Raw genomic sequence first — 21059 nt, 5'->3', positions numbered from 1 at the left:
GCTGCAGCGGATCCGGGGCTGTGCAGGAGCTGCAGGAGCTGCAGCGGAGCCGGGGCTGTGCAGGAGCTGCAGCAGATCCGGGGATGTGCAGGAGCTGCAGGAGCTGCAGCGGAGCCGGGGCTGTGCAGGAGCTGCAGCGGAGCCGCGAGTGAGCGCTGGCAGCGCCCGAGCGCAATGAATGAGCGAGCGCTGCCGGCTGCGCCTTTTGGGGAAGGAAGGAAGGAAGGGAAGGGAAGGGGGCGGGCAGCTTGCTCAATCCCAGCCCTCCAGGTTGGCCTGGGGGATGCTCTGAGTGGCCAAGGGGGGAGCCGGGCTCGCCCCAGGGCGGATCGGGACGTGCAGGACTGCGCGGGCTGGGCTGGGTTGGGTTGTTCTGTGTCGTTTGTGCAAAAGAAAGCGTTCCCTGCAAGTTCAGTTTGTGGTCGGTGTGTGCCCAGGGTTGTGGAAGGGATTGGTAGAAAAATAAACATACCTGGAGTTGGTTTGGGTACTCGTGTCTGGTTTAGCTAAATAGTGCCGCTTTTTTTGAGGGTTAGGCGCTGCTGTATAATAAATTCTATTATATGCCAACAAGTTATTGCTTTAAGCAATAAAGGAGAGCTCTTAAGGGTTCTAACAGCTTGTTAGGGTCCTGCTTTTCCAGCCCTAATTAACATTTAGACCACCATTACTCCGTGGATAATCTGTTAGTGCTGTATCCTGTTTTGGGAACTGTGAATCTGCAGCTGCACAATCAGAGTTGTTACCTTTGAAAAAGGAAAACAAGGTGCTTTTGGATGAAGCATTAATTTAGTCTAAGTCTTATTGGTATTAATCTGATTTAAATTCTGTAATCCTATTGGTTCAACAGGCCATTAATCATGTCAGAGATGCTTTGCTTAGGTGAGATTAGGGATGATCTCATACGGATTGTGTATTGGCTATGAAACATCCAGAGAATAGCAAAAACCTCTCCTGTAATTACATCTGACTTGGAATCTCTGCTCCCTTTCCATTTGTGTCTCTGGTTTTGCTTATAGAAACCTGCACTACCTGTGCCTTGGGTACTGGGGAGGAATTCCTCCCTGGAGAGTGGTGGGCTCAAGGTGGGGATGGGGCACAGGGTGGGCTCTGATCCTGGAGGTCCTTTCCAACCTGAATGCTTCCATGACTTTCCAGCAGGTATGTGCCAAACCTGAGTCATCCTGGGGAAAAAAATTAGTCTTGGTGCTTGAGTTTTGTCTTTTGGAAACCCTTTGGAGTGAAAATCCATCTGCCCACAGGACACTGCAGTGTGCTCCAGGGCCCCTGTTCTTCCTGAGCTCTGTGTGCTGCTGGGATGGGCAGAGCTGGAGCTTGGACAGCCTTTTCCAGGAGTGGGTGCAGGGCTGGCACCACCCCACCGCGCCCCTGGGGTCCCTGCATGGAGTGTCCCCAGCTGTAGGACGCTGTGTGCTGGAATTGTGTCATTCCCAGCGTGTGGTCTGCTCAGGAAGAGTGAGGAAATCTGATCTGGAAAGTACTGGGGGTCAGGGTGGCAGGGAAGGAAGGCATTTAGGGAGTTGAGTGGGATGTTTTTCCATTCTCACACAACAAACGTTTTCTTAGTTTAGACTGAGGCAGATGAAGCAAGATTGGGAACAAATGAATTATTCAGAATTCCCGGTATCACCTCTGGCTGTCCGAGCTCTGGGAATCAGGGGCTGGGGAGCTGGGTGTGCATAAATCCCCTGGGAGCCCATAAAGATGTGACAAACAAACAGCTCTGAGTGTCCCTTGCTACCTCAAACATGAAAAGACCAGAAAGTGGCCAGCTGGGTTGTGCCTGCTGACCTTTCTTGAGGTCTCTGCAGAACAGCCCCAAACTGGGATATCTGGGATTATTTACACGTGTGCGCACAGGTTCTTCACTTAAAAGCAATTCCATGTCAGTGAGGTCACTTCAATCTTCCTGCAGAGGGAGGGGATTGCTCTGACTGCCTTTGCTTTCCATTTATCTTGGTTAGGGAATATCAGCCCAGCAGTGTTTGCTGCAGGAAGCTGTCCAAAGCTGCACTAGCACAAAGTATTTTTTGTTAGAGAGGTTTGGTGGCTGCAGTCCATCATCTGTGATTGCATCACTCCTCTGATACACCCCACACTCCAAACGCTCCTTTGCCAGACTAAATAATCAGTCTTCCCTTCCAGATCCCTTCCTATCCCTAACATCCCAGCTTAGGCAATAGCATGGCTCAGGTTGGTCTCTTTCCTTGCTTAAAGCTGTTATTTTTGTTTCTGCCTCTTGGATCCCTTCCCATCACGCTTCTATAGCTGGGAGGAAATTTGCCTGTCCAGGAATACAGGAATTTCATCTTTTGCAATCATTGCTGAAATTTGACTGGAGTTTAAGGGCTCTGCTCCACGTGGGCAGTGCAGACTAGGCAAGGGCCAGAGCAAAGAAAGGACTTAGTACTGGAAGCTCGACGTCATCTGGAGAGAAGATAATTTTTGGTGTATTCAGTACAAAATGTTTCCATTTCAAACTATGACGTGAGTCTGAAAGTTCCAGTGAATCCATCCTCATCCTGGGTTGGAAAGGACCCCCAAGGATCCTCCAGTCCAACCCTGGCCCTGCACAGACACCCCAACAATCCCACCCTGTCCATCCCTGGCAGTGCTGCCCAAAGGCTCCTGGAGCTCTGGCCCATTCCCTGGGCAGCCTGGGCAGTGCCAGGGGCTGGGCTGGAGGATCCTGAAAGGAAGAATTTCAGGATTCTGAAAGGAAGAAACTTTCCCTGATCTCCAAGTTCTCCTCTGGGGGAACTGGTGCTTGGCATCAATCCCATGGAAGGTTAGTGGAGACATTTTTATCCAGATCCACTGGGAAGAGCCATGGGAACGTGGTTAGAAAATGGCCAGAGTGGAGCAGTTTGCTCATCTTTTCAGGGTGATTCATCAGCAAATCTCTTTCCTTTGCCCCTGGCCTTTGTGACTGTAGAACAGAACAAGATAAATTTGCCATGTGGGGTGGGAGTGGGGTCTGGCCTGGCCTTTGGCCCTGCTGGGGCTGCACGGAGGGCTCAGAGCAGCCCCTGGGAAGCAGCCAGGGATTCTCCAAGCAGGACAAGGTGCAGAAGTGTGGCTGGCTGCATGGAGAGCCCCTCCTGAGAAGGATGGGGACCCTCAGGGATCATTACAAGCTGTGGGGCTCAGAGCTGTCTGAACCTGCCCTGAGTTATGTGCTCGTTTCTTGGCTCAGGGGGAGGCTGTGAGACCCAGCCGTGTCCTGGGGTGCATTTTCTGTATCTGGCAGGAGCCCCACGTGCTCCAGCCTGAACCCAAATATCCTTTTCCTACCATCCATGAACAGATCTGCTTATCTTCCAAAGTCATCCGGCTCAGATGTAAATGGGAGGAAAAGCAGCAGGCCAGAGAGCTGATTCCTCTTGGAAACCAAATCCAAAGAGGCCGTGAGGATTTCCAAGGGTTTACAGAAAGGAGCCATACTAGGTTGCAATAGGCAGATGTTTTCCATATGTTGCTCAAGTGAAACTTAAATCCATTGAGGCAGGCATGTACTGCGATGTGAAGTTATATATTTTGGTATGAGCCTGGGCTTCAAATTGAATTATGCACAGACATCTTAAGAAAACGTGTGAGAGAGGGTTTAGCATATCTCTGTCTGTCTGCAGTTGGCTCTCTCTGGCTCCTTTCTATTCCTGGAAATGGCATCCTTAACTATTTCTGTTCAAATGCATGTTTAGCTCTCTGTGCACCAACTATTCCTTCCATATGATGCTTATTTAGTTTGAAAATCTGAATCTCAGCAAAGGAGAATTGTAGTTTTTGTCTTTTGTTGTTTCTTTGTAATTTCTCTCCTTCTTTTGTTTCTTTGTTAGTTGAAATCACACTTAGTTTGGCCTAGGAGTCAACAGAGCATCATCCAAAACTGAAAGCTCATTAAGCAGCATTCTTATGATATTCAGAAATAAAATTATAATTATTGGAATTAGTGGGGGTTTTTTACACAGTGTTGTTATGCCTGCAACGATTTGCTCTATTTTGATAATTTATTTGGTTTCTTGGCCCAATATATAATTTTCTACAGTTTTATGCCTCCCTGGTTTTGTACTGATGATCCTTCCAGGCCAGGTTGGAGCAGCCTGGTGGAAGGTGCCCAGGGGAGGGGTGGAAGGAGATGAATTTAACATCTCTCTGACCCAAATGTCCTGTGATTGTTAACCTGCTGTCTCCAGAGCGTGCTGGTGCTGTGGGGCTCTGCCCAGTGCTGGGCACTGACTGACAGCTGGTCCTTGTCTGTCTGTCTGGGTTTGAAAAGACAGGTGTCTGCTAAGGACAGCTGGAGCCTCCTGTGAAAATGGAAAATGTAAACTCCCTCCCTCCAAATTATTATAATTTTGAAATTAAGAGCCTCTGAGGAAAAGGTATGGGAATAGGAATAACAGTTCTTTATTAGGGAAATTAAAAATATAAAAGTACACAAAAGAAAACAAACCATTGACAGAGTATCAGGGTGGTGTCCCAGCCCCATCCCGTGGGGGCTCAGCCCTCCTGCAGTGCCAGCTGTGGCTCTGCTGCAGCAGGGATCCTGCACAAGGGGGGAGTTTTCCTCTGCAGCTCCAGGGCTGCTGCAGATGGGCCTGGGCTCCCTCTGGGAGTGCAGGGCAGCACAAAGCTGCTCCTCTGGGAGTGCAGGGCAGCACAAAGCTGCTCCTCTGGCAATGCAGGGAGCACAAAGCTGCTCCTCTGGGAGTGCAGGGCAGCACAAAGCTGCTCCTCTGGGAGTGCAGGGCAGCACAAAGCTGCTCCCCTTGTAGTGCAGGGCAGCACAAAGCTGCTCCTCTGGGAGTGCAGGGCAGCACAAAGCTGCTCCTCTGGGAGTGCAGGGCAGCACAAAGCTGCTCCTGTGGCAGTGCAGGGCAGCACAAAGCTGCTCCTGTGGCAGTGCAGGGCAGCACAAAGCTGCTCCTCTGGGAGTGCAGGGCAGCACAAAGCTGCTCCTCTGGGAGTGCAGGGAGCACAAAGCTGCTCCCCTGGGAGTGCAGGGCAGCACAAAGCTGCTCCTCTGGCAGTGCAGGGCAGCACAAAGCTGCTCCTCTGGCCATGCAGGGCAGCACAAAGCTGCTCCTCTGGGAGTGCAGGGCAGCACAAAGCTGCTCCCCTGGGAGTGCAGGGCAGCACAAAGCTGCTCCTCTGGCCATGCAGGGCAGCACAAAGCTGCTCCTCTGGGAGTGCAGGGCAGCACAAAGCTGCTCCTCTGGCAGTGCAGGGCAGCACAAAGCTGCTCCTCTGGCCATGCAGGGCAGCACAAAGCTGCTCCTCTGGCAGTGCAGGGCAGCACAAAGCTGCTCCCCTGGGAGTGCAGGGCAGCACAAAGCTGCTCCCCTGGGAGTGCAGGGCAGCACAAAGCTGCTCCTCTGGCAGTGCAGGGCAGCACAAAGCTGCTCCTCTGGCCATGCAGGGCAGCACAAAGCTGCTCCTCTGGCAGTGCAGTGGCCAATGGCTGCTGTGCTGTCCCAAAGCTCAGATTGTACCCAGGTAGGAATGCTTGGCTCCTCCCCTGGGCGGAGCATCTCCCCATGGGATGATGGAATTGGATCAGCCATGCAGGGACACTCGCTGGCCATGATAGTTAATAAATAATGACCCTTTAACAGAAGATAATTGATAATTAGTGGCCCTTTAACAGAAGAGATCTGCAGGGAGGATTGGCTGTGGAAGGGATGAAGAAACCTGCCCAATGAGCAGCAGGTAACTGCCCCAGCTCTGACAGATGGTAAACAGGATGCACCCCCCAGGCACAGCCCGCAGTCTGAGCCTGTCCTGCTGTGTCCCAGGGAACTGGATGCTGCTGCGGGTGCTGCCCGCGCTCTACGAGAAGCAGCCGCGGCCGATCCGCGCCCGCCTGCCCGAGCTGGTGGCGCCCATGGCCCAGCTGGACCCGCCCGAGCAGCTCCACCTCCTCAGGCTCCTGCACACCGTGGCCAGGAAGAGAGAACTGGGGGTAAGCCACACCAGGAACATCTGCCTGCCCTTCCTTTTGCGGGGTTTGGGTCTCACGGGCTTGGTGAGGGAGGAATGGCACCGTGCAGGGCTGTGCCTTGTCACAGATATGTTTTATGAAAAATCCTTAGATTTTTTTCTCCTGAGAAGCTGAGAGGCCTCAGGAACGAAATGTGAACAATAATTATCTGCTGCTGTGGAATGCAAATGATCTCATGTTGTTGTTTCTAACTAATGGGCAGTCACAGTCCAGCTGTTTCAGACTTGCTGGTCAGTCAGGATTTTGTTATCATTCCATTCTCTCATTTCCTTGCAAGCTTTCTGGTGAAATCCTTTCTTCTATTATTTTAGTATAGTTTTAATATAATATATATAATAAAATAATAAATTAGCCTTCTGAAACATGGAGTCAGATTCTCCTTTCTTCCCTCATCCTGGGACCCCTGTGAACACCACCACAGTGCCTTCCTGTGCTAATTCCCTGTCAATTCTCTAATTCCATCCCAAGTTCTCCACTAGACATAAGGAGAACAGAGCAAAGACTCTGCTGGACCAAAAGGTTTGGGTTAAACCATTTGTCTCCAGTGTTTTGGCTCTTCCTCTGTCAGCTGAGTGTGAATTCCCATTACTGTGTTTCTGTCAGTGTACATGAACTGTATTAAAACCCATGTCAAGCACAATTAAAATGATTTAGGAACTGATGAGAACTGATAATCCCCCCCAAAAAAAGAACAGAAGAAGGGATTGTGTTTTACCCCGTGTCTGTGTCTGAATGTCTTTTCCAGAGCTGCAGCGGTTTCCCTGAATCCAGGGTGCATTAGTGTGCCTGTGTACCCTGAATTAATCCCTCAGTACACAACTGCATCCTGTTTGGTAGATGGCTCTGAGGACTACACCCTCAGTCTCCTGAAAATTTGGTTCTTACAAGAAATGACAACTTACCTTATGCAATGGGGTCTTGCTCCCCATTTTTTCCTCTATTCCAGCTCCTGACCTTATCACATTGTTTAGTTTCTGGTGGAACCCAAAAATTTCTACAAGTACTTTAATTTACTGTATTATTGAGGCAGGCTGAGTCTTATGTTGTTTTAATCGATAAAATGTAGACTGGCCTGGAGCAGGGAAAATATTTAGTAATGCTGGTTTTTGTTTTGTTTTGTTTTTTTAATGGGGCATTTCCTTACTTATTTATGCATAACTGCCATATTTTAAAGCAGAGCTTACCCTTATTCCATATGTTCAATTGAACTTGGATTGACCTCAGTGACAGCTCCATGCAAAGGTCACCAAGGATGGAAAACTTCTATTAACTCAGAGGCTGGTGGCTTGTTTTTATCACTCTGGTGGTTGTATCTCCTCTGGTTATATGTGTTCACAATTCAAACCAGAGATCCAATTTGTTTCTGGTTTTTTAACAGGTGCTGAGAGAGTGTTTGCCATTTTTATTTGCACACCTGAGGGACCCCAACCACAGTGAGGTGATTCTAAACATCCTTCTGGAAATATCCAGCTACGAACCTGCAGCCTTGGCCCCTTTCCTTCCCACGCTGAGGGAAATTGGGGAGAGTTTTCCCAGTTTGATTGGGCAGACAGCAAAGATCTTTGGAGCTGTTGGACATCTCGATGAGGTAAGGTGGGAAACAAGAAGACTTGCTTGGGTCTGGGCCTGGGGTTGCTTTTATTCTCGTACAAAGTAATGCATCCACATATTTCTTATCTAGTAACTCAACTGCCCTGCCATGGAATCATGGAATGGTTTGGGTTGGGAGGGACCTTAAAGATGATCTTATTCAAGTCCTTCCCCCTTTGGCAATTAATTTGGGTGTGTATTGTCTGAGCAGCACAGGAAGACCCCATCCTCGCTGTTTCTACTGATCTGGAGCTTTGCATTCATGTAAAATTAAATTTATCTCAGAAGAATCAAAACCAGATTTGGTTTGGCTTCATAAATCTTATTTCTGTTGTGTGGAAAGAGGAGCCAAAATCCCATTGAGGCCTGGGAGCCAAATGAAGTTTTTTGTTCTCTCCTTGTTTACTTCCATCCCCCAGCAAGTTTTACTTTTATAAGACCTGCAGGTGACCACATTTAATTCTGTGTTTAGTATTTGAGTGTCAGCATTTTCTAGAATCTTTACGGTTGCTAACCAGCCAATCCTCAGCTGAGCACAGCTGGGCTCAGAACTGAAGGATTTCATTTGGATTCTGTGTTTTGGGGTGTTGAACCAGCTCTCCCCATCTGGGTGTCTCTGAGGCTCCATTTCCGCTGAGTTCTGCTACTTCAAAGGGCCTGAATTTATTTATTTTGCCTTTTGTTGCTGTGATTGTTTTATACCAAACCAAGAATGAGCGAGGAACCAACTGGCCTTGTTGGATTCCATGAAGTGCTGGAAATCGCACGCTAGAGTAAAGTTTACAAAGACACGATTCAAAGAATATTTTCCCCTCGTGTTTTTAACCTGTTGCTTTATGTGGCTGCACCAATCTACTGAGTGGAGCACACACAGCCTGCACTGAGTAACTAATGTCCAATCTCCCTGGAGTAAATGTTGAGAAAGCTCTCACCATGTCCCGTGCCATGAGTCTGATTTTTTGGGAAGTGCTGACTCAGCAGCATCCCAGCCCTTGGGAGGACGCATTTGTCATTTGTTTGCTGTGTTTGTCACTGACGTCCAGGGACTCTGCGCTCCAGACTCAAAAACAGGGATAAAGACAACACACAGAGGGTGGCAGAGGTGAATGTTCCACCAGGAGATCAACGGCTCCTCTCTTATTTTGCTCTCTAAAAGGTTAGGAAGTGTGAATAATTCTGAATTATGGAAGATCTTAGGGTAACAGAATGGTTTGGGTTGGAAGGGATCTTGAAGCCCATGCCATTCCCCTGCCATGGGCAGGGACACTTGCACTACCCCAGGCTGCTCCAAACCCTGTCTAAGCTGGTCATACAAAAAGAATCACTCACCTAAGAGGGGAAGGAAATGCCTCCACGGCTGATTCCTGAGCAGAGGTGAGATCATGGAATTATAAAATCTGCCAGGCTGGAAAAGTCCTCCAGCACCATCGAGTGCCACCACCCACCCACGTGTGCCCCGATGGTCCCCTCTCACAGCCCCTGTGTCAGGGCCTTCCCAGCCCTCCCTGGTCCCCTGTCCCCTCTCCCCTGTCCTGACAGGAGCGTGCCGTGGATGTTCTGTCACTTGCCAGACAGGAATCAGCGTGCCCTGCCCGGCCAAGCAAAACAAGCAGGCAAGGAGACATCAATGGCAGTGCAGGGACTCTATTTGTTGATGTTTTATTTCACTGGAAGGCTTGCCTGGGGAAGGGAGGTGGCGAGGATTGAGGCTTGGCCCTGCATGGTCTGGGACTGTGGATCTGAGCAGCAAATCCTCGCTGGCTCCTAGAAAAAGCCTCCTGTGCTTCCAGGGACCCCGGGAGAGAGGAAAGCTCTGGAATTGAAAGGTTGCCCCTTGTTTACACACACCACTTCTGCTGGTGTCAGCCACACTCTTGGGGAGCAAGCTGGAGTCAGAACTTGTCCCTTAACCATAAACTTGTGCAAATGAAAAACCAGCTTGGGGCTCAGGGCAGTCGGACACTTTATTTTTTTCCCCTATGTTTTGAACCACCTGGGAGCTGGAGTTATTTCTGAAAGCCTTGTGATCTTTTTGTAGTCTCCTGAACCTGTTTTTAAGAAAAAAGCACAGTTTGCCACACCTCATTGCTTGTGCTTTAGCTCCTCACCTTCTGGCAGATGTAATGCCATAAAATGCAAGTGCTGCTTACGAGAAAATACACAAATACATCAAACAGGCATTGCTGAAATAACAAGAGGTTATGTGCATCCAAATAGGCTTTGTGAAACATTTTGGATTAGAACTGTGGCGGGGATAACGGCTGCTTTCATGTTGAGCTGTTTTGCTGTAATTTTGTTTTGTATAACAGTTACATATTATATTACTCAGGCGAGTTTATTGTTCTTTTACCTCACTCCAGGCGAGTAGCAGCATTTCAGCATGGCTGGAGACTCTCCAGCTGGATCAAAGTGACAGGAAAATGGTCAAAACTGCTCCTCCATTTAGTCTGCTGCACAGTTTGTTTAGAAAACAAAAATGTGTTTTAAATGTTAATTGAGCCTCTGTTTATCTCTTGGAGGAAGGATCGGCTTTCAAATAAATGAGTAACTGTGCACCAAAGAGTCAACCTCGTCCAAGCCATTGAGGAAAAACCTTGCTCACATCAGCCCAGCCCAGGGTGTAGCTGGAGCTTTCCCCCATATGGCTGGAGGGGTGCAGTTTGTCTGATCCACTCCTGCCGTTTGTCTCTGTCATGGCAGAGCTGCCTTTCCTTGAATTACGTTGGTTTGCTCTTCAAAAAAAGCCTCACCCGCGATGCAGGGCCGTGTCCTGCCAAAGCCTCCCGGGTATTTTTACAGCCCAGCTGGGTCTGGAATCAACCTTTCAGCAGATTTTGCTCTCTGGTTACGAGGTCCCAGAAGAGAGGAGGAAATGGGGACCCTGCAGAGCCCAGAGCACGTGCGTGGCACATGAGCTCCCTGCTGGCCCTTGGGAAGAGGAAAGCTGTTTGTTTTTCTGCCTTTGTGTTTCAGCACAGGCTGAAATCCAAACATCTCCCAGTTCTCCATCAATCTGAGAGGACCAAGTGGGCTTCCCTGAGTGAAAGGATTCCCCCAGTGAAGGATCTGATGGGAGTTCCTGGGTTAACTGCTGGTTTTTTCCACTGCTTTTCCCACTTGGATGGTTTTAGGACTGTGGAACCCAATCTAATTAGGAGAACTCTAACAGAGGAGCCCTAAATTGGAAATGTTCAGATCCAGCTGGAAGTTCCCCATTCCTGGAGGTGTTGGTGGGGCTTGGAGCAACCTGTGGAAGGTGGGACTGGGTGGTCTCTGAGGTCCCTTCCAAACCATTCTCTGGTTTTATGGAGTAGCTGAGCCAGACTCACTGGAGGTGAAAGGGGATCTTGGTGCTGCTGGGGCCCTGATCACTGAGCCAGGCTGATCCACCAGCCCAGAAGGATGTAGGGCCCTTAAAGAGCCTTCAGGGATCTGGCTTAGGTCTGAGGAGGAGACAAGATGTCCTGAGTTAGGCTGGGTTAGGTAACACCAAGAGGAACAAAAGTCACTTCAGTGTAACCACAAATAAGCTGTGTTTGAGGCAGCTGCCTGTGCCATGGTGGGGCAGCCACTCTTCCCCAGGGATGGTGACTCAGAACCAGCACACAAACCCCTGAGAGCAGCAAACAATGAATTCCTGTGTTCAGCCCTGTTCTTATCTCCCCACGCTGCCCAGGAGCGAGCCAGAGCCTCCCTGCTGTATCTGGTGAACCAGCTGGCCAACATGGAGCACTCCTTTCACCACCTCCTGCTGCTGGAGATCAAGAGCCTCACCGACAGCTTCTCGAGCATCCTGGGCTCCCAGAGCAGGGACATTTACCGCATGAGCAACAGCTTCTCTGCCATCGCCCGGCTGCTGGCGCGGCAGCTGGGCACCGACGGCACCGCGGCTGCAGCCAGGTACTGCTGCTCCCACTGCCCCTGCCCGGGCCTGCAGCCTGGCTTGCACGGTTCCCAGACCCTGTACTGCCCCGTGTGTGACTCTGAACTCCACAGAAAGTGTCAGCACTTCCCTTGTCCAGCCCCAGAACCAGGGACACCTCTGCTTTGTGCCCAAAAGGTGCCAACACCGAATTGAGGAGAGCAAACTGGGAGGGTGGGACTGCATCACCTGGAGCTGGAATTGGGCAATTAACCCCAATGTGAAAATTGACCAAAACTTGTAAAAGTGTAAAAAATCATGACTCTGGGTCTGTCTTGGGTCCATCTTAGGTGGAGCCCCAGCCAGGCTCTTGCACTGCCCAAGGTGTATCCTGTAAAAGCCTTTTAACAAATCCCTACTTTATTCCTTTATCACTGCCCAGCCTCTGTTCCAGGTAACCTCCCTAGGCATCACTGTGAGACACCAAAATTCCCATTAAATATGCTCCCATTGCCATGAAGAAAGCCATGCCCCAGATAAGTAAATTCAAGCAAGCTAAAAAAGCCTCGGTTAAAAATAAATCAGTGAAGTCAAGCTCACAATTATCAGTGAGTTTATTCTAGAAAATGCCCACTGAGGGTGAGGAGAACAATGGCTGGCCTAGCTCCCTGATGAAGAGTTGCCCAAAAAAAGTCTGAAAAGAATTTCTGAGGCATCCACAGTGAGATGTTCTGCTTGCTCAGCTGCTTCTGACTGTGCATCCTGAGGTTGAAGTGTTGTGGGGTTTGTCACAGCGAGTATAGGAATGCTATTTAAATACAGGCTGGCAGTCACTTCTAATTAGCGAGAGACTGAGAATTCGAGTTGTGTATGCTGCAGTAGGTCAGGGGGGCACACAGGAGTAGTGATTCTTTGGGAAAATGGAACACAGGTGTCAGAAAACTCCTGACAGTGAAGGCCAGCCCTGGAGCCAGACTGGGAGCAGTGGAGACAAAACACTGAGGTCAGTGGAGAAACAAATAATTGGTGTCCTGGAGAGAGGTAGAAATGAGAAAGGAGAGGAACCCAGACAGAGCCCCTCATGTGACTACAGGGCTGTGAGCAATGTCCAAGCCTCACCTGGTGGCAGAACCTCAGCAGAAAGCAGCCCTTGGCATACCCAACCCATTGTGGTCCCTCCATTTATGGCTGAAATTTACTTGGTTTGTTAAAATCCTGTGATATTCCTGTTCCTTATTATATTCTGGGCTTAACATTTATCTCTAGAGCTGCTAAGAAAACCCAGTTAAAAACAAGGTTTCCATCAAAATCTGGCTGTTTCTAGCTAAAATTCTCTTTGTTAAGGACTGGCTGAAGAGTAGAAATTGATTGTCTGTGTGAGTGTGGGTACAGATGATTTTCCCTCTCTGCTCCTGGATTTTATTTATTTCTTTATTTATTTTACATTTCATTCCCTCCCCAACCCTCTGTGCCCTCATTATCTCAACATGGCTGTGAGGGATCACAGCAGACTGCTGGTTTTTCACAGTTTTTAGCTATTTGGTTTTACATTTCGGGCAGAGTATCAGCTCAATCAGACAAGGCTGAACGAGAGCTCCCTGCTGATTTAAGCAGGGCTGGTTTTGACTCGTGCTTGGGCAGTGGGACCAGTCCAGATGTGAAGGTGGAAGTGCCCTCCCAGCTCTGGAGCTGCTGCAGTCACTGAGCAATCCAGGGTGCTTGTGCTGTGGAGGGAAAGCAGGATTTTAAACTGTGGGCCTGGATTACAGCAATTCCTTCCAAAACTCCTGTGTTTACATAGGGAAAAGCTGATTTTTTCAGAGCCATGGCTGGCCCGGTGTTGTTTGACGCAGGGAATTTTACATGCAGGGACTGGGGAGCATAATTAAAACCAGGCCATGCCCTGCTGCTCCTTACTGTCCCAAAATCGCAAGTTATTCAGTCCCAGAGGGGCTTTTAAAGATCATATGCAGGGTTTTAATGGACTTATCCAACCTAGAGGGGCAGTGTAGTCAATTAAAGGGGAAGAAATCATCAAAGTCCCTGTTCTGGGTAAGAGCTGAGCTTAAAGGGCTGCACCAGTGCTGCTCCTCCCAGCGCTGTGGCTGCTTGGAATTGGTTTACACTGGCACAGGAGAGATTTGGGTTAAATATGAGGAAGTTCTTTGCTCAGAGGGTGCTGAGGCCCTGGCACAGAGCAACTAAGGCTGCCCCTGTATCCCTGCAGGCTGGATGGGGCTTGGATAAGCCTGGGACAGTGGAAAGGTCCTGGTGGAATGGGATGATCTTTAAGGTCTCTCTAACCCAAACCAGTCTGGGATTCTGCTGACAGTTCCATGATATTTCCTCCATGATATTTCCTTATTCAAACTTGCTTGTCCATCCCGTTTGAGGAGGTGATTTTCTCTCCCTTAACAAACCAGGAACACCTGACCCATCCTTGTGGCCTCCATGGGCACAGAGGTGAAGCCCTGGCCACAAACCCAGCTGTATTTTCATCAGTCTCCCTTTGGGATGCTCTTTTCCCCACGGTGAGCACCCCACTGCTGGTGTGGAGAAATGCCCTTGGTGCTAATGCATCACCTGGGCACTGAGGTGCCTTTGTCCAGAGGATTTAAAGCATGAAGCCTGGCACTGTTTTTGGATGATGGTTTCCCCATGAGCTTGTGCACCCTCCTCCTCCTGCAAAGAGCTTTGGTGTGAGCTGATCCTGCCCCAGCAGCCTCAGCAGTGCCTCTTGCCAAGGCTGCAGACAATGGTTGGTCTGAGAGGAGCTGGAAGGACTGCCAGGGGTGCAGAGGGGTGGGATGGAGCCCTCACTGAGGGGTTTGTGGGGGTTTGTGCTTTTGGCTTCCCAGGGAGCTGATGTGGGCACAGGGCTGGTGCACAGGAGAGCCCCTGGGCACTCGGACACCCTCTGCTTCCCACTTGGGAATCCTGGCACCAGCAGGGGCAACGGTGGGACGGTGGCTTGAGGAGCCCCTCCACACCCTAGGAGTGACTTTTTTCTGTTCTAAACACAGAGAACAAGATTCATCCACGTTTCTTTTGCAACCATAATGATTTTGTGGTTCTTTAGGAGAAGTGCTTCCTTGCACTCCCTTCACAAAGCCATGGGAGCTGAGCAGGAGGAGGCTGGACAAAGACGTGCTGTTTGAAGCACCATTTTTAATCCCAAACACCACCAGGGCTCCCTGGCTGGGGTCTGTCACTCCCAGGGCCCATCAGTCCATCAATCCCCTCTCTGTGCCCCAGGCTTTGCCCATATTTACTCAGGGAAAAGGAGTTTTCCTCAGAGCTCAGCCCCCACAATGGCAGCAGTGTTGGGAGCTGTGCTGGAGTGACTGCTTTCCAATAAATTAAATCTTGTCCTACATCCCCAGAAAGATTTGTTAGGAAAGGTCACATCAAGGGTCTTTATTACAGAAGAATATTTTTCAAGTGCTCCTCAGTGTTAATATATTACGAGATCTTGCTTGAATTAAAAACAAAGCAAGACAAAACTTGCCAGCTCCCCTGAGAAATACCCTGAGCTGCCTTTATCAAAACAAGTGAGAAAGTGCATTTTGTGATGCCACATTTCTGGCTGTTTTGTAAAAACCTGGCTTTTTACCATTGGTAATGTGCAGTTTGGGGAGTTTTTAATGGGCTCCCCCACTGCGAGCGTGACTTGTGAGGCTCTGCTGCTCTGGAAGGGCTGTGTTAAACCCCTCACTTGTGGTTTTATATATCCATGTTTTACAGATTTAGCTATTCAGATGTTTGTTCATCGGGGGAAAAAAGAAAATCAAACAGAGAAATAGTCAGAAGCATAACAAACTTGTTTTAGAGCTGTGGGTGGAGTTTAAAAAGTAAATAGTGTCCAATCCCCCTTGATTCTCCAAGAGATTCCTGTTTGCTCTGTGCTGCTCCATGGTTTTGGTGCTGCAGGAGTGAGGTGGGAATGTTCACATCAGCCCAGCAGGGCAGGGACAGGGGAAGGAGCAGTGATGCTCTTGTGTCGGTCCCTGGGAAATCCAGTCCTGCAGCATCTCTAAGGCAGAGTAAGGATACTCAAAATTCAGATTTCCAGCAAATGGCCAAGTATTCAGGGGAGCTGAGTCTCTGTGCAGGCTCTGAGTGATGCAGGAACCCAGAAAAAACCATTTCCAAAGCTGTTTGAGGGAACCCAGCACGTTTTTACCAGCAGTGTCTTTTCCAGCAGATTTCTTTTTGGCCTGTGAGATCAACAGCTTCCCTTCAATTTATTTGAAGGTTACCTTTGAATTTTGCATTAAAATGTTCCATAATGTGGCTGCCCATCCCTGGCAGTGCCCAAGGCCAGGTTGGACAGGGTTTGGAGCAGCCTGGGACAGAGGAAGGTGTCCCTGCCCATGGATGGGCTTTGAGGTCCCTTCCAAACCACACCATTCCCTGGTTCTCTGATTCTGTGATTTTAAACAAACATAAGAAATCCAAAACAGAACTACTTGCCCTGCAGTCCTACAAGTTCATTTTAACTCTTCATTTTCTCTTTGCTGAGCTGGAGTCACGTTGCTCATAACTTTTCCTGAGTTTTAAAAGGTATTTTTATTTCTCAGAGGGCAGTAATTCAGTAAGAACTGCATGTACTTTGGTCAAAGCTTTAAAACCACAGAATTCTATGAAGCCTGCAAATAACTTGACTTTTGCCTTGTGAAAATAATGCAATAAGTCAGTGTTTAGCAATTTTGAGAGAATGGTTTGAGTTCAGATGAAAAACCTTTGACTGTCAGGGACGGAGTTGTGATTTGCTGTTGCTTGGCAGTTTCCAACCCAGGGTTGTCAGAGATGTTCAACGCTTCTGATCCATCAGAGATGTTGATCTAGAAGATGTTCCTGAAAATAACCTCAGGGAATCTCTGTTTAAACATAATTACTTTACCAGATCCAAACCACAAGTCCCAGGCACAGACACAGCATCAGCACAATGAGCACAGTGTGCCAGAGTTAAACCTCTGCTTTCTGCCTCCTCAGGACGGAAAAGGACCCTGAGGCAGAATGTCCTGTACCACTGGATGATTTAAAATCTGTCGTGAACGGCAGGGAAGAAGATGAAAAGCTGCAAGTTAAAATCCAGGCTTTTGAAGAGAAAATCAGTGTGGACAACAGCACCCCCGGCTCAGTGAGGAGATACAGCCTGGGCCAGGTCTCTAAAGAAGAAAGGAAGGATATGAGGTTTAACAGGTATGGCTCTGGAAAATGTGTGATGGCTTCAGGGAGATCAGTTCTGTCATAAAACTTTATCCAAACACGGAGGGTTTGGTCTGCTTATGGAATACCCACAGGCAGCATAACCCTAAATTTAACTGATTTTTACATCCATAAACTTAAGGGCTGGATGAAATCTTTCTAAATCCCAGAATCCCAGAATGGTTTGGGTTGGAAGTGACCTTGGGTTGGAAGTTCTTGCCCCTGGCTGGGTGAGCCCCACACTGGGCTCTCTGAGGGAGCTGCACAGGGCACATTTTGGGGCATTTTTGTGCCCTGCCTCTGTTCCAAACCCTTTCTCCTTTCCTCCCTGCAGGTCCAAGAGCCTGGCCCTGCACACGCTCAGGGTGAAGGGGCTGAGCTCAGAGGGAGGGACAGACGAGGACGGTGGGGACATCCCTGCTGGCATCTCCTTCTCCGAGCTCTGCCTCAGCCAGGAGCAGCAGCAGGAGCCTTTTGGGGTGCAGCCCGAGGCAGGGCCCCTGGGGGGCTCCCTGCTTTCACAGCACAGTGCTGACCAGCCCCAGGCAGGCAGCGTGCCAGAGCTGAGCCCAGAAAAGGCCCTGCAGGGACGGGCAGAGGCAGCCACGGGCCCTGTGCAGCACCAGGACAAGCTGTACCTGCACCTGAAGGAGAACCTGGGCAAGGTCAAGGAGTTTGTGATGGAGATGGGGAGGAGGATTCCCGTCCCTGAGCAGTGTGTGATTGAAGGTAAGCAGATTGAGCCCCCCAAGGGCTTCTGTACCCACCCAGACCCCTCAGGGCCCAAAGGGGAGCAGAGACCCCAGCACAGGCAGGGAGGAACAGCAGCTGGAGAAAACAGCATTTCCCAAATGGAATCTTCTGAACCCTTCCAGGATTCATTTCCTCCAGGGACACATCCCGTGCCTCTCCCAGACATTTCCTTCTGGATGTGATGGGGAATGGGCCCTGAGGGTGGCAGAGCCTCTGGGAACCAGGTTAGGGCAGGAAGGGACATTCCCAGCTGCAGGCTGGGTTGGCTTGGGGCAGATTTAGGGGTCCTTCCTCATTACCAAGTTATAAATTCAGCTGGATTGGGACAACAAAGGTCAGGACCCTCAGGGCAGCTCATTCCAACCACAAAGCTCCCTGAGGGCACAGCAAGGTGAGGTCCCCATGGGCTGGTTGGGTTGGATCCCATCTCACCAATGCCTGGGCTGCTTTAATGTTTGCTGCTTTCATCCCTGGTGGGTCTGTGATCTGCTCCTCTTTGAAGTGAATGGGTTGGGTTGGGTTGGGTTGGGTTGGGTTGGGTTGGGTTGGGTTGGGAGCCTCCTCCTTTATTCCCCTTGAGGTGAATTTGGGTGCATCCAACCCCTCAGTGGTGGCCATGAGCTGTTCACAGCCCAACCCTTCCATGGGCCACGTTGATCCCAAAGAGCAGCTGCCTCAATGAATTACATTAAATTAAATTTAATAAATTAAATTTCCAGTCACTTCAAACATCACCTTCTAATACAGCGTCACTTCAGCTCCAACAAGCATCAACTGAAGTTGATAAAAGATTTATTTCTTTCCTTTCTCAGTGGTCAAGAAGTGGAAAAGCAGTTTCCACTCATAAAAGGGATATAATTCTTTATCTATATATAAGGGATATAATTCTTTCCCTATGTATATTTTAAAAGCTTATGCTTCTGAAGAATTTCCTAAATACCTTAAATTCCAGGGTTAGTAGTTGAAATAGTTATCTGGTAGAATTAAGGACAAAACTTGTGTTGCATAAAATTGCAGTGAAAACATGAGAGTGAACAATGTGGTTTGTGAAGTGCTGAGTGCTCTGACCCCACATTAATGAAATCCCATATATTGAGTATTTTTTTAATGTATTGCTCAGTTTCCTTTCTGCAATACCTCTTATGATACATCCTAGGCATGTGACTATTTCTAAATTCATTCAAACTATTGTAATTTCCTGAAAATCCTCAGCTAGCATTCCTAGGGAAATTCCTTGAGCAGGGACACATGTGCAGAGCACAGATTTATGGGGCTCACTCTAAATCTGTTGAAGAAATGCAGCCCTGCTCATTCCACAGGGGACAGCTCTGTTAATATTTCAGATATTGCGTAGAGCTCTCCAAAAACCTGCAGTTATTGCACTTCAGAGATCCCCAAACTCCAACAGGGCCCACTCAAAGGCGTGTTTTACATTTCACCAACGTGTTTAGCAGAAGAAAACAAGATTAGAAAACATTAATAAATATAGTTGGCTGATTTTATGTTGGCTGTGGGGGAGTCTGAACTGGAGATTTAATGTGTGAGACATGGAAGATATGAAAAGATAAGAACCCCAGAGCACCCCTCACGACACAGAGTATTTGGAGGAAATAGTGGCGGAATGTGTTGCAAGAGTGCACATTTCCCAACCTTTCCTTTCCCTGCTCAGGCCTTTCCTGGGATTTCAAGTGGCAGCTCTGGGGGGTCAGCAGGGTGTTAATAAAAAAGAAATTGGAATAATTTCCAAGGGGTGATGGGCCAAATTCTGCTCTCCTGGCCAGAGTTCCACCCCTGCTGGCATCTCTGCTGCTGCTGGGGGTGTCTGACCTGGGGCAGCCTGTCTGGGAATGGGGAGAATTCCTCATTCCTAACCCCAGACTGGGGCTGCTCCAGATTGGGGTGTGCTGGTGAGGGCAGAACCTTGGGAATATCCCAAATCTCCTGCAGGACCCTCAGATCTGGGCAGTAGTGACACAGGGGAAGGTGTCCCTGCCTGGAGCTGGAGGGGCTCCAAGGTCCCTTCCAACCCAAACCATTCTGGGACTGCCTGCATTCATTAGAGCCCCAGTTTGGAGCATAAAGGACGAGAGTGGCTGCAGGAGTGTGAGGAAAATCAGAGACCTCCATGTGGGGATAAATGGCCTCTGCAGCCTGGAAAAGAGATTTGCAATATCTCCAGTGACTGGGAGGATTAACTGAGTGCCTGCCCCCATCCAGGTGCTGCAGAACACGCCATGAAGTTGTCAGAGGCGAGCTCAAAACACACAAAATAGGCACCTCTGCTCTGCTAAATTGTCTGTGATTTGCAAATTGGCTTTCTTGCTCTTGAGTCAGATGTTTGCTGTGTAGGTCTTACCCCTCACGGAGTATTTTTGCTTTACAGGGTGTGATTTGCAGGCTCCTCGTTGACTTCTAAGTTCATTCAATTTATATTCCGTGTCCAAATGGAAGCAATATTAACTGGAGTGTCAGATTTTACAGCTGGGAAGGGCTGCAGGTTAAGAAGTGTCAGGGTGGATCCATGAACTGTCTGTGACAGTTTGAAGATGCCTCATACAGACCTTGAAAAATTGCCATGTCAGCCGTGCTGTTGAATGTTTACTGTTTTTGGCTGGCTGTGCCTTGGGCAGGGCAGAGCTGTGAATTGGGTGATGATCCTGCAGCAGGAGCAGTGCTAGCACTGGGCTGTGGGCCAGAGGGTTTTATCCTAAAGAAAAGGGCTGAGCTGGGGGTGTTTCACAGAGCAGACAAGCTGCAACACCAGGCTCACGTGCATAAGGGGATTTTTTGGAATAACACTGCAGTCAGAGAGGGGATTTGAGCTGGGGCAGAAAGAAGGAACCCAAACCCACAAAAATCCATTTGTTGGTTCAGTTCTTGCTTAGCTTGAAGCCTTGTGCCCTGACCCGCATCTCTGACATACCTGATGCAATTTGAGGCATTTTTTATGTCATGTTCATCACTTAAAGTCTCGTCATCCTGGGGATCTTTTCCTCAAAAGAAGAGAAAAACAACAAGCCACCATATTTGTCAGGCTCTTCAGTTTTCATGGAGTTCAGCAGTGTTTTCCTCAGCCCAGTTTTTTTGGGATGGGTTGGGATGCTGTTTTCTCCAGGTGGATCAGGATTTCTGATCAGGATTTGTGATCTGCTCTCCTTGTTCCCCACCCCTGCCAGGACAGTGCCTCAGAGCCATGGTCCTGTGTGTCCTTGGATATGGAATGGGTGCAGCCATTCCCAGGCAGGACCTGCCCAGCTGCTGGGTTTGGGGATAGCAGGGACAGGCCCTGGTGTTCTGCTCTAGTTCTGCTCCAATTTTAGGTAATTTGGATTAAAGAGCCGCCATTAATGCCCAGAGCTTTGAATGTGGAGTGAGCTGCTGGAAGGAGAGCCTCTGATGACGTCTGTGTGTCAAGGATGCTGGAGGATTTGCCATCTCCAAGCTCCTTCTGGAAGGACAGACCCCGGGACACCAGGGAATCATTTCCCCTCGCTCGCTGAGGCCGGTTCGGCGACACCCAAGGAAAAACACGGGAACCATTTCATGGGAACCATTTTGCAGCAGTCCCTGGTGCCTCTGGTGCCATGCAGGAGCAAACCCATCCATGAGCATTCCCGGGAG

General features: G+C 49.1%; 1 protein-coding gene across 1 annotated transcript in view; it reads left to right on the top strand.

Moving 5' to 3' along the window:
• Positions 1 to 21059, top strand: part of VEPH1 (ventricular zone expressed PH domain containing 1) — a 50030-nt gene that overhangs the window by 13023 nt on the left and 15948 nt on the right. The window contains exons 4-8 of the mRNA XM_058031604.1: positions 5817 to 5983; positions 7401 to 7610; positions 11289 to 11512; positions 16470 to 16679; positions 17020 to 17414. Of these exons, the coding sequence (XP_057887587.1) occupies positions 5817 to 5983; positions 7401 to 7610; positions 11289 to 11512; positions 16470 to 16679; positions 17020 to 17414 (1206 nt within the window). The remainder of the gene's footprint in view (positions 1 to 5816; positions 5984 to 7400; positions 7611 to 11288; positions 11513 to 16469; positions 16680 to 17019; positions 17415 to 21059) is intronic.

The sequence above is a fragment of the Melospiza georgiana genome, chromosome 10 (assembly GCF_028018845.1).
Source record: "Melospiza georgiana isolate bMelGeo1 chromosome 10, bMelGeo1.pri, whole genome shotgun sequence".
NCBI classification, from domain to species: domain Eukaryota; kingdom Metazoa; phylum Chordata; class Aves; order Passeriformes; family Passerellidae; genus Melospiza; species Melospiza georgiana.
Note: the sequence above shows the minus strand (reverse complement) of the source record. Positions and strands in the feature narration are given on the sequence as shown.